At 38.4% G+C, this 12,253-nt stretch overlaps 2 protein-coding genes across 11 annotated transcripts in view; one reads left to right on the forward strand and one right to left on the reverse strand.

Moving 5' to 3' along the window:
* Nucleotides 1-8,082, reverse strand: part of LOC108002038 (cytosolic carboxypeptidase 1) — a 32,238-nt gene extending 24,156 nt beyond the window's left edge. For 3 of the 10 annotated variants that reach the window (XM_062087150.1, XM_062087149.1, XM_062087148.1), the window contains exons 1-6: nucleotides 7,613-7,747; nucleotides 5,943-6,085; nucleotides 3,924-4,069; nucleotides 1,390-1,472; nucleotides 585-696; nucleotides 289-431 (exon numbers count right to left, since the gene is read on the reverse strand). In XM_062087150.1, coding sequence (XP_061943134.1) covers nucleotides 289-431; nucleotides 585-696; nucleotides 1,390-1,472; nucleotides 3,924-4,069; nucleotides 5,943-6,085; nucleotides 7,613-7,615 — 630 coding nt within the window. In that variant the 5' untranslated portion in view covers nucleotides 7,616-7,747. Of the gene's footprint in view, nucleotides 1-288; nucleotides 432-584; nucleotides 697-1,389; nucleotides 1,473-3,923; nucleotides 4,070-5,231; nucleotides 5,759-5,866 lie in introns of those variants that run through there. The other 7 variants (XM_017063398.3, XM_062087151.1, XM_017063402.3 and 4 more) reach the window with 7 other exon arrangements.
* An 18-nt stretch (nucleotides 8,083-8,100) lies between these two features.
* LOC108002043 (uncharacterized) lies at nucleotides 8,101-11,892 on the forward strand. The gene is made up of 4 exons (XM_017063413.3): nucleotides 8,101-10,026; nucleotides 10,588-10,749; nucleotides 11,240-11,362; nucleotides 11,474-11,892. The coding sequence occupies exons 1-4, from the start codon at nucleotides 10,021-10,023 to the stop codon at nucleotides 11,600-11,602; spliced, it is 420 nt and encodes a 139-aa protein (XP_016918902.2). The 5' UTR covers nucleotides 8,101-10,020; the 3' UTR covers nucleotides 11,603-11,892.
* Nucleotides 11,893-12,253: the final 361 nt, after the last annotated feature.

Here is a 12,253-nt window from a genome sequence, read left to right on the forward strand (position 1 = left end):
CGTTAGACGTGAGACAAAACAATTCACAGTATTTTCAGTAGCTGGTATTATATATGAATGTTAAAAAATATATAAAAAAAGTTTAAATGCGATTGTTTTTAAAAGGAACGATTATTTCTTCGTATCATCAAATGGCGAATGATAAAATTATCAATAAAAATGAGTATCTCGAATTTATTCAAAATTCGAACGATTTAAAAATTGGATTTATGAGTAAATTATAACAAATCTATTTTCGCAAAACCGACATTACTTTTCCAATGAAATAAAAGGACAACTATGTCTCACCTGACCCAAAAGCCAAAGCACCTCTCGCGTGAGGGCCTCGCTCGAAATACTGTCCGTGTGTTGCAGATTAACTAAAAGTTTAATTAGAGCTTGCGTGATTCCTAAATTGATCAGCTGCATCACTGCCATTCGGCTGCTGGATACTGAAAACGACAATTATCGTACGCTTTCGTCAAAAGAATTACATACTTTAGACAAAATAGATTAAAGTAAATTAAAGCTTCCTTAACGACACATGTGATAAAAGCATATTTTTCTCAAAGATTGGTCGAAAGAAATTGAAAATTGTTCGTTACTTGTGGCACTTTTGTTCTTGTTCCCTTTGGTCTTCCCCTTCGCGTTACGGGGTGATATGCACTCGTGTAGTATGCTGGCGATGCTGTAGTTTATCACGTGATCCTTGCAATTCTGGGAAACAAAGTTTACGAAATAAATTACGATTTTAACGTGTCTCGAATTATAGTAGTTGCTCGGTGTAAACGAAGTTCGAACGATCGAGAGATTTTCGATTCGCGCAAAATGCCACGGAAATAATTATTCTCTGTTCTGCGTGCGTGCAACACTTAAAGGAAAATGGGACGAACGGATTTCCAGTTTTGCATGCGGCAGGAAGCCCCCGTAGACAAGACGTACGATGGGGACCGGGCCGTTGATGCGACCTAGCCACGCCATTCCGTGCAAAATGTTAATCGTGACATGGTTATTCGCATCCTTAATTGGATCCACAATGTGTCGATTAAATGTCCGACCTCCCCGAATACACATTGTTCAGTCACGCCTCTCGAAAATCGAGTAAGAGAATCGTTACCACCTCCATCTACGATTTTAACTCATCTAAAGGATCGAATCCAATTTTTCCATAATTTGTTGTATTTGATATTGTACAATTGTTGATCAAAATATATCGTTTCTGTTGCATATTTATTATTTTTACTCGATCAACGAAATACGTCACGAATAAACGAAATATCAAAGTTGGATCTTAATGGTTGCATTTTAATGATAATATCAATAAAGCAATAAAGAAATTCGATTAAGAAAGAAAGTGGCAAAGTTCGTTCCGTTTCACGACTATAATAAAATCTTAAAAATTCAACTCACCTCCAATGTTGCGATGAACATTTCCATCGCACCGGAATTCTTGCGCCATAATTTGTCCAGCGTGCGTTCGCGCACCCGTCGATCTGAAGAAATATCAATTATTTCGTTTTTTAATTGCGCAAATGAACAATGAAATTGTAATTTTACGAAGCTTAATAAGACACGAAGGATAATAAGACAGATTTACGAATGATTTCGCCATGGCGAATCATTAATTAAATTCGCGTTAATGCGCGAGAACAAATGTGCAATTCGAATTTTAAACGGATGGCAGTTTCCTGGTAACAAAGGCTATACGTCGTTGCCATAATGAGTAATCCGACGAACAGGTGTGGACAACACCATCTTCCATACGATACCAAACATACTTGGGACATTGGCAAAATGCGTGGCTTCCATTTCAGAATTGACACAAGGCCAATCGTTCCCAATGCCATGAACACTATCCACAAAAAAAGTGATACTCTAATGTTTTGGCCCAACACGATAACTTGCGAAATGAATCGACAATGCGACATTTGTGCAATTATTTTTCCCTGAATCGAAATTTATTTTAAATTAATGATCAAAAGTCACTTCAAATAATTATTATAATTCGAGTAAATAATTTTTATAAGAGAAAATAGATTCTTAATTAAAACAATCGAGCGATAATTTATCTCATACGTTGATAAATAAATCATTGACAAATAAAATTACTATTCGTTTAATTTATATCGAAAAGTGTAATTCGAAAAAAATGAATCCTGTTCAAATACAAAAATATACATGTAACGCGAGCATAGCATTCGGGAAAAAAAAAGGTCATTTGAACGCGAGCCAGTTGAAAGAATCTCAACTTGCAAGACCAGACACTAGGAATCGAGCTATTCGTAGTATTTACTTTCTTGAGCTAAAAAAAAAAAAATTCAACGTGCGATCTATCATGATCTATCGTAAGATGACAGCGTAAAAGTATGAGAGAAGAACATTTTCCAACGAATGGTTATCTTGTTGTTCGAAACGAAATAATTTATTAGTGCAACGACACCACAGGCGTCTCAAAGTGGAGAAATATCGATCGACTCCTTATCAAATTGGCACGGCCGCGATTCTCTTCGAAGCGATCTAACGTTATATCGTTTCGGCTTTCTTGGATTGTTTCCAAAGCCGATCCATCAGCGTTACCGAGACCTCTTATGTAATCGAGTGACAAGGTGGTCGGTTTTTCGAAAATAACGAATGACGCTCAACGTTCCTCGGATAGCACACCTGTTCGCCAATATACGCGGCTAAGAACCGCTATCATCATAAGCGGTTGTCGTTCGTGTCGTGGAAAGGAAATATCCGTCCGAATGAAACATCGATCGCGCGTTTGATCGAAACGTTCGTACATGTAAAACCGAGTTTAGATTCGTTGCACTCGATAAAACGCTCGAGGGTTGATCGTTTGATAATTTGCTGGCATGCATGGGAATACTATCGTGAACGCAACGTGTTTATCTAGAACAATATTTCCCAGCAATGTTTAATGGAGATCCTCTTATTACGATAATCTAATAAAAATTGTAACGATCTTTCTTACGCAACTACAATGCGATATATTTTTAAAAATAAATGTTCTTCATTTTTATGCATCCAGTAAGACTGATCGAAATATACTTAATATTTGTAATCCCAAATAAAATGAATAATAGTAATAATAGGATCGAGAAACCAATTTGCGACATTTCTTGAGAATGAAGATTCGACGAATTGGGAAACACTGATCTAGAATCGTGATCCAGAATCGCGGATACGATTCGTCTTTCGCGTCCGTCACGTATTTTTTCCCCGGTTTTAATAACAATTTTTCTCTTTTCATAAGATAAAATGTAACGAGGACAAATATATATATATTCGAAAAGGATCTGAATTTCAATTCGATGTCCTATTTCCCCCTCTCGCACGAGCATTCTTTGTCCCATTCTCTATCCTATTTCTTGGATCAACTTTTCGTCACGAAAGTCGAAAAGTTCCGTTTTCGTCTGGATCCGTTCATGCAGAAGAGGTGCAATTAACAGCGGTCGCGAAAAGAAATTGGGAAATCGAAGGGACGGAAACGTGTGGAGCGTTTCTGCCGACTTCTGGCCAAGGGGTGGTCGCGCGAACAACAACCTCCCTCACCAAGCGATACGAATAATAAATTGTGCAAGTTTCTGGTGATTAGCCCGATGAAACAGGAGCCAACGTTCGCGGTAAAAATAGCAATTTACCGGCACAAGCCCGTGTCTTAAACTGTCCAATCTTGTTTCGAGTCGAGTTAAAAACTTTGTTGCCGATATTCGAGACTCGGTGATCGTCTCCGAAACGAGTATAAAAAGAGAAACCGTGACAAGGGGCATCCGTCTTTTTAATATTCCGTTCGCAAAACTGTTCTTACGTGTCCGCTCTTCGATTCTGCATCCGTCAAGCTTTCATTGTGGAAAAATGAAATTCTGAAGAATCGTGGTGTGAAAAACCGAGTCATATGTAACGCAAAAGAAGTGAAAGAATGGGGCATGAACGTGGGTTACCTGTGGACGTGACCCGAGCATGTATCTTAGCTGCGATGTTTCTGAATGTATCGACCTCCTGTGGCTTGGACACGCAATTTCGGAGCTTCTCCAACAACGCATCGTTTACAGTCTCGTCCGTGCCTTTGCTGCTCGGTGACATCACACTAAACCGACAAATAACCGACAATCAAATTTCAATTAATCGGCCAGAGTTAGAGGAGGGTTACGTACGAGCGTGAAAGGTTTTTCTAAGTGAAACGGCACGCCTTTATCTTGGCAAACCGGTGTCGAGCATGCAATCTCGTGCTACCAAAATGCTACGCATAACAAAGGGGGGATCGCACGAGCCGAATGACGTACATTGTACCGATGATTGGGTGACAAAAAAAAAGAAAATATATATATAGATATACGCGTAAACGATAACTCGCATCGTCGAGAACGAATGTTGTTAATTTATCGATCGAAAGGGAATTTTTGAATTTTTCTGTCGCTCGACTCGCACGAAATCAAAGAAAAGGGTAAAATTTATCATCATCTTTGTTACGCATCTGTTGATGCGGAAAAACACAAAAATCACGATTCAATTTTTCACACTTGAGAGGAGAAGGAACTAGAGAAGAGAAAGATAGTACGCGAGAAACGTAGCGTCATTCACAATCAGGTATCATCAATCGACTGTCCATTGGCATTGCGCCAATTTTGCGCGGTGCGTAATGCGCATTAATCTCCTTTCACATTCAGTTGGTCACGACACTGTTACCCAATGTCGTAGAAATGAAAATCGAACGTCGCCTCGAATTCAAGGTTAATTAACACGGCCAAAAAAGCAAACGGTACTCGAAATAAACGGCGCGTGGATCATGGTGAAAAACAATCGCGCGGACTCGATCGATATTGTCGTTAGCGATTCCACTTCCTCTCTTTCCACGATATATCTTTCAAAACGCACGATCTCTTATTCTTCTCGAGCGTTAATTGCAAGTTTCGTTTCGTCTAGAATCAGTTGTCCACCGAGCTCGAAAGTGTCAGCTACTCGAGGCGTTAAATTTAAATCGATAAGAAGATAAAATCTTGGTACGAACAGAAAGAAATTTATTTTTAGAAGATTATTGTGGAATTAGCAGAATTTTTCTATATCTATAAAGCGGCGACAATTAAAGCTTGTTATTAAAAAAAGTGTAGGTGATCGTAATCGAATCGATAATGGTTTAAAATTTAGAAGGAGAGATTTCCAATCGCCTACACCTTTTTCACGGCAACTACGACTCGTCCACGTTCTAAAGACACATTACAGAGCGCAATTAATCTCGTAAAATTTATTACCCTCGATCCAATTGTGAACACCACGAGATCTAACAATTTCACATTCCGCAACGAGGAGTTTATTGTTTATTTGGCAGGAATCGTATCGCTCTTGGTGCCAATGCGAATTTTGCGATTGTCTTTCCAATTTCTCCGCCAAACAACAATGACCAATCGTGCTTTGCGAGATCCGATATCGAGTTACTTCTTCTTTCTTTCAAAAAAGGAAGATTGAAAAGAAAAGAATGGATCGCTAAGCCATTGAATCCGATGAGATGGTACAACGTGTACATGTACAAAGTGGAATCGAAAGTTATGTACAATCGATGTTATTACTTAAATTTCATTGGATTGTTCGAGTACATCTTTTAAAGGCGATATCGAGAGCATTGCTGCATTTACTATCGAAGAAAACATTCATTAAGATGAAACAAAAAAGCACAGAAGCAAAATTTTTGTTTGCTATTAATAATTTGTAATAGCAAAGAAAAAGTTGCAATTATTTCCTCAAAAATTAAGCTTCCCGATGAAAAATTTCTGTTTCTCTTTTTAACGTTCAATCGTATCCTGAATACATGAAAAAAACAAAAAGGAAGGAAAAAGCGTGCGAGCATCGAAGCGTCTCGAAATGTGCGATCAGAACGAGGACCGGAAACCTGGCGCAGAGCGACGAACACTAGCAGCACGAAACGCGGAGGCAGGCGTTTTTGTTAGTGTGGTGGCGATTTTTACTCTTCATCCTTGGCATCTTGCGCTCTTTCGTTGTCCCCGTGGCAGGTATCCATCGGCCGTTGGTTCTCCTTGTCGTGCTTTTCCAACACACTTTTCATTTTATTTCTCCTTGGATTCCCAACCCTGTCCTTGTCCTCCCCCTCCTAGTTGGAAAAATAAGAAGGGAATCGTCGAAAACGAGAACCAGATTGGTTCTTCGATATCTTATCAACGAACGTTCAAAGTCAATATCGAATTATTCCTTTTCTTTCCCTCTTTTTTTTCCAAACGTCCCTTCAAATCGAAATTTCAACACGTTTCATTCGATTTCACGTTGTCGACAGACTTCTCTATTTCGCTCTCGTGACGAATGGACAAAGGCACGGATAATTTTTTTGTTTTCTTTTCTTTTCTTTTCTTTTTCTTTTCTTTTTATTGCGATCACACACACGGTGTCACATTTTATTCATGGATACTTTGTAAGATGTCACGGTATTTGGATCGGGACAAATATTGCAGAGAATGTCCGGCCAATGCTTGAATTTCGCGAAACGATCCACGCGCTTTGCCACTCCGAGGCGGTTTGACGTTTCGCGCTGCCAAAACTATGTTTAAAAGCATAGCACGCACGCATGAGGCGCCTCTATTTATAGTGGCGGCCGCTTTCCGAAAACCGTCCCCCTTTTCCCACATTTTCCATGCCACCCTCCTCGATCGCATCCCTCGATCATTAATCGATGCATCGCGAAACCTCGTCACTCGAAAGCACAAAAGTACACGGAAGAAGAAAAACACCGCCCAATTTCTACACACTCGTTAAATGTAATTTTTAATTTAGTAGTTTTCAATTTGATTAATTTTCAACCGAATATGTTGTATTTCGTTTTTATTCTCGTTCGTCGCTCGTGTCGTTTGAGACTCGACGATCCACTTCACTTTCACAACGCGTTTGTAATAATCCATGAGAAATTGAGAATAAAAAATTCACTGACCATGTTTAACTCGCTCGATTGGGAAAGAAAATTTTTTCTCTTTCTCTTTCTCTAGATTTTAACGAGATTATGTTTCGTTTTAAAATATGGGAACTTGTTTCGAAATTAACGGATTTCAACGCGCAAACGTGTGTCGAAAGAGCGTGGATTATTATAAAGATGGCAACACCGGAATCCGTTTGCCAAAAGATGGAAAACGTCGTTTCATAGTCGTTTTATATGAGATCGTCAATCCAATGGAAATCTTTGGACGCTAAATTATAATAAACGGACGAGTTATTATAATAGTCTCTTTTTATGTCTCTTTTCATGAGAGCGATGTTTACGGCACGAACACGAAGAAATTTTCAAAGACAATTTCGAAATATATCCTTAAATAAATCGGCGTATAAATGAAATCACTGTAAATATTAATAAAACGTGATTGAAGAAGAAAAAGAAGAAGAAGAAGAAAAAAACATCATCCAATAAAAACGGATATATTTTTCATTCCAACGCAATTGTTTGGAATGAAAAACGATATCAATAAATAAAAACGACAAAAGAAAGAGAGAACAAGGAAACAGAGCAAGGATTTTAATAATATCCTTCGCTTAATTATCTCGCAGCCCAGCTCTCTAAATCTTAACCTCTTTCTAATCAACTTATTTCTTTCACAACGATACGATCTGATCACGAGAACATAAGAAAAAAAATCACCATTGAAAAAATTCATAATCACCACTGTTCGTCCTCCAGCTTCAGGAAAATCTCGCGAAAAACAAGGCTCGGTGAGGAATCAGCATCGTGCAACGACACGACGATCGCGGCGTTATTAATAGTCGAATAATTCCAATGAACTCACGGGAGCGAGAAAATGGAGAAAATGGTGGCGAAAAGCGAGGAGAGGAGGAAAAGAAGGCGGAAATATCGGAGGAGGAGGAGGCGGATAACCTTCGACGACGACGACAACGAGAACAATCGCACGATATGTCACGCAGCGAAGCGATGGCTGCGCGAGGACAGGACGGTTCGGAGTTTTAGCCTCGTCATACTTCGACGCACGATTCGAGACGAGCACCGATGACGAAAGGGTTGTGTTGTCACCCGGATCGTGGTGACGATCCCCGAACGAGCCCGTGCATCGTCACGGAAGCTGACGCGAACAAGGCCAGGTGTATGCGGCACTTGTTGATAAACACGAAACCTCCCGCGGATTGATTAGTGGCCGTGCGAACTTTCACGAGCGTAGTCGACGCCTCACGAACTTCTCTCTATCGATTTTCGAAAAGGCGCTTTCGTTCAAACTTCGGTCCACCGGGCTGCCTCCCCTAGATTCGCGCGGAATCTTTCCCCCTTTTTCTATCCGTTCGAGCATCCCTGTTTTTGCCTTAGCTTGTAAATTATCCTTCTTTAAAATCATTCGAAAATATCGTGATCGAAATTAGAAGGATATTAAAACGATTTGAATCGCAATACGCACGTATTCGCGCGTGTATAGAAATTTACGAACGCACGCTTTATATTTGAAAAGAATTATGTATTAAATACGCGCGTCGAAAAATGAAGGAACTCTAATTTTTTACGATTTGATCCAATGATCGATGATTTGATAATTTTAGGTTTACTCGTGGAGAGTGCGTATCGCGTTGATTTTTCGTTATTCGAATAAATAAAAGGAGCATTGTTTCGCCCGATAAAGATATTCATCGTAGAGCAGATTATATCGAGCGACGTATTTTCATGAATGGAAACGAATGGAAATATCGGTTCAAAATAATATAACCTATTCAAAGATGGATTTAAACGTGGATAATACATACCTCGAAACGTTGTCGGCGTGACATCTATTCACATCATTTCTACTGGCTTCATTGTCAATGCTACACTTCGTGTCGTGGCACCTCGCCATCGGAAGTTGTCTTTTGCATTTTCGGTTAAACAATCTTGAGAGCCATTCTTCGTCATAAGCCATAACCAGACCGAATCACGGCGAAGTTAAATACTTCCGATTTCGTGAATTACGTTGGGCAACCATGATTAAGCGGATAAAACTTTGCCAACTCCGCGATTTTTATACCAAAATTGCCAATCGTGCGATAGTGAAATGAGGTTACTTGTAAACTTTAAGAGAAATGTCAAAAACATTTTGACAGGGACACCTTGAAGTCAACCTCATGTTCCTCATCCATCGACGTACGTACTGTACAGTTATCGTTTCGATTACGTATGTTCCAATAACGTATGCGTTCTTTCTTTTTTTTTTTCCTTTTTTTCAAAGTAATTCCATTTCGATCGAAGGAGGGAGGAGAGAGAGATCGTACGTGATTCGCGCTGTTCCCTCGATCTCGATTTCGATCTCGATCTCGCCAAGAGAAACTCGTGAATGGGTCACGTTTGATATTCCGCGTAATCTAGAATCAAATCGAAGAAACGGTGACAGGCGCGCGAGAACATTAGAAATGTAGATTCGGGTGTCAAAGCCGAAGCAGGCCACACCCTTCATTCATATTCTAAACAACAATTTGCCAACGTTAACCGGTTCACGTATATCTGTCCTTCAACGATCTCACTTCGTCTTGCTCATTCTCCTCGAGACGACAAATAAATCTCACATTTATACCGTATTTACGGTATACCGTGCTCGACCGTGTTGTACCAGATACAAACTCGTACAACAATTTTCTTCCATCCATTTTTCAAGCTCCGTTTCGAGAAAAAAGAAAGTTTTCGAAAAAAAGAAAGAAATTCTCGTGATTTTGAACTTTTATCATTTCCTAATTTAACGATCGAAATTGCAAAAATTGCATCTTATAAATTGCTCGCGAGTTGGATTTGCGAACAGAACAGTGAAAACAGTTTTGAAGCGAAACATGACGAAGCGTTTGTATCGCGAAAAAATATCAGGTATCCCGTTGTCGGATGATCGGAGAGAAAACGACGGAAGAAGAATTGAGCGTAGGAGCAAGAGAAAAGAAAAAAAAGAAAACAATCGCAGATGATATTGGAGGAGAAGGGTGGGAGAAGTTTACTCTCCACGAGGAATATATAAATGGGTGGGCAGGGCTGAAATTTCTAGTTGGTGAAGATAGTTTGCAAGGCCTATAAGAGAAGTTGTGTATCGCACTATGCAGGTAAGCAATAATCCGTTCGTGTCAATTACTCATTCGTAAACTTTACGTTTGCGAGTTTGCATCGGCAATTATTTCCTTTTTTTCTTTTTCTTTTACACCTTTAACAAATACTTACACAATGCGGGATGGTAATAATGAAAGGTTAAGGATTTAATATTTTTAAAAATTTCTTTCTCTTGCGCGTGAAAGCAATTGGGCAGGCTGGGAAGGGTTGAAAGAGTAAAGAGAATCGACTGGTTTTATAAATAATTCCCAAGACGCGAATAACCGTTACATCTCCCGACCAAATCTCTTTCCGTGTTGCCTGCGAATTGAGATCATTGATATGCGAGCCACGTGATACTGCGCATCGAGCCAAAGTTTTGTATTATCAAAAGCCCGAGCTACTACTTTATTCGACGCAGAGAACGATCAATCTGTGACTAACTGCCGCATTGTTCCTCGTATACGAATTGAAGTATTCCTCTCGAATTGCAAGAAATTCCTATTGATTGAAATTCATCGCAATCTTTCTACAATTTCTTTTCTTTCTTTTTTTTTTCTTTTTCTTTTTTTTTCAAGGTCCACGTGACGTCGTTTGTCTTCGCTGTGTTGCTGATCGCTTCGATAGAATCGAAACCACTCTGGCCAAGCGTACGTTCGGACAATCGATACCTTTCTACAACCACCAACGTGGACAGAGGATTTCTTCAGTACCATGATTTTCCTTATTATGTTTATAACGTAACGTATTATGCTAACACGTAACGCACAATGTACGAAATAATCGTTCTGTTGTACTCTTTTCATAATTATACGAAGATTTATTTTTAATAGTTTAAAACAAATATAAACATTTAAGGTATATTAATCAAGCATAATCTGGCGAGAATATTAATAAAATATTGTGTGAAATATTAAAAATCTATCATCGTAGCGGGCATAAAATATTTATTATATGATCATAATATTTTTCGTAATAGCTCATAAATCACTTTTATTTATTCTTTTATAGCTATATCGAAATAAATATGTTCTTAAATTATCATAATCGTAAAAAGAAGTATAAAAATTATAATTGGAAAAAGGTGTGGTCAATTCAAAAACCATTTCGTGATTTCGTTGCAAGTTGCGGTATACAAGTTGGAAAAAAACAATTGGTTTAATGAATGTAACGCTCTTTCATACTCATTTATTCACTCATAATATTTGATATTTTCGCTTATCTCGTTAGGTACATTCCGAGGTAAATGCGGCTCCTATCATAGCACATGGGAAACTGCCTGCTTCTCATTTACCTGTTTATAGCTTTTATTATGGAACCCCGACTTACGACTTCCGGCTACCATTGAATCCGGTAAAAAGAAAAGAAAAAAAAAAAAAACATCGACTCGTTTTGATTAAAATTGAAATTTTAAAATTCTTCCATACAAGATCGATTTCTATTTTCGATTAATTTGTTTTTAAGGTGTATCCGTTATTACCTGCTCCTCATCCAGGAGATCAACCAACTAGCGCAAAACCGATCGATGAAGATGGTGATGGTATCGAAAAGTTGGAGACAAAGATCGAAGAGGGAAAAAAGGAGAGGAAATGAAAAATTAAACGGAGAAAGCATCGATGATAACGTTTATTGTATATTTAATCGAAATAAGTTTTGTACGTGGTGGAAAGAAATTTTCCGAAATTCTTTTTATTTTTTATTTTCATTAGTTCTTCTGAAATCTGAATTTGACAAATCTTTTTTATACATAGTGCCTCGAACCATTTGAAAATTCAATGACACTTCATAGTCGTTTAATTATCGAGAAATTTTTAAGAAATAACGTTTCCTTCCTGTGTAAAAATTTAAAACTTTAATCAAATAAAAACACTTTTATATCGCAATTTACAACTCATAATGTAATTCATCCTTACGACTGTTAATTTTAGATCGTCTACTTATTGAACGATTGTACTTATTGTACGTATTTCGTTACAAGTTCTAATTATGTCAGAAAATACGATAAAAGCAATTGCAACTTTTCTTCCGAAGGCGCTTCGACTACAAAATAATCGATTCTCGACAGAAGGCAAGCAATTAGTCCACTTTCGTGAATAAATCTTATTAAATGATTTTCTATAATTATGCATCAGAAGGAAAGAATCGCTCGTCCAACCGATGAAAAACTCTCCCACCCTACATAAGCATAAGATAAACCGGGGTCAAAGATACCGTGTACGCTGCGTATTCGAACGTGTTCATTTC

The sequence above is a fragment of the Apis cerana genome, linkage group LG1 (assembly GCF_029169275.1).
Source record: "Apis cerana isolate GH-2021 linkage group LG1, AcerK_1.0, whole genome shotgun sequence".
In the NCBI taxonomy this organism is placed as follows: domain Eukaryota; kingdom Metazoa; phylum Arthropoda; class Insecta; order Hymenoptera; family Apidae; genus Apis; species Apis cerana.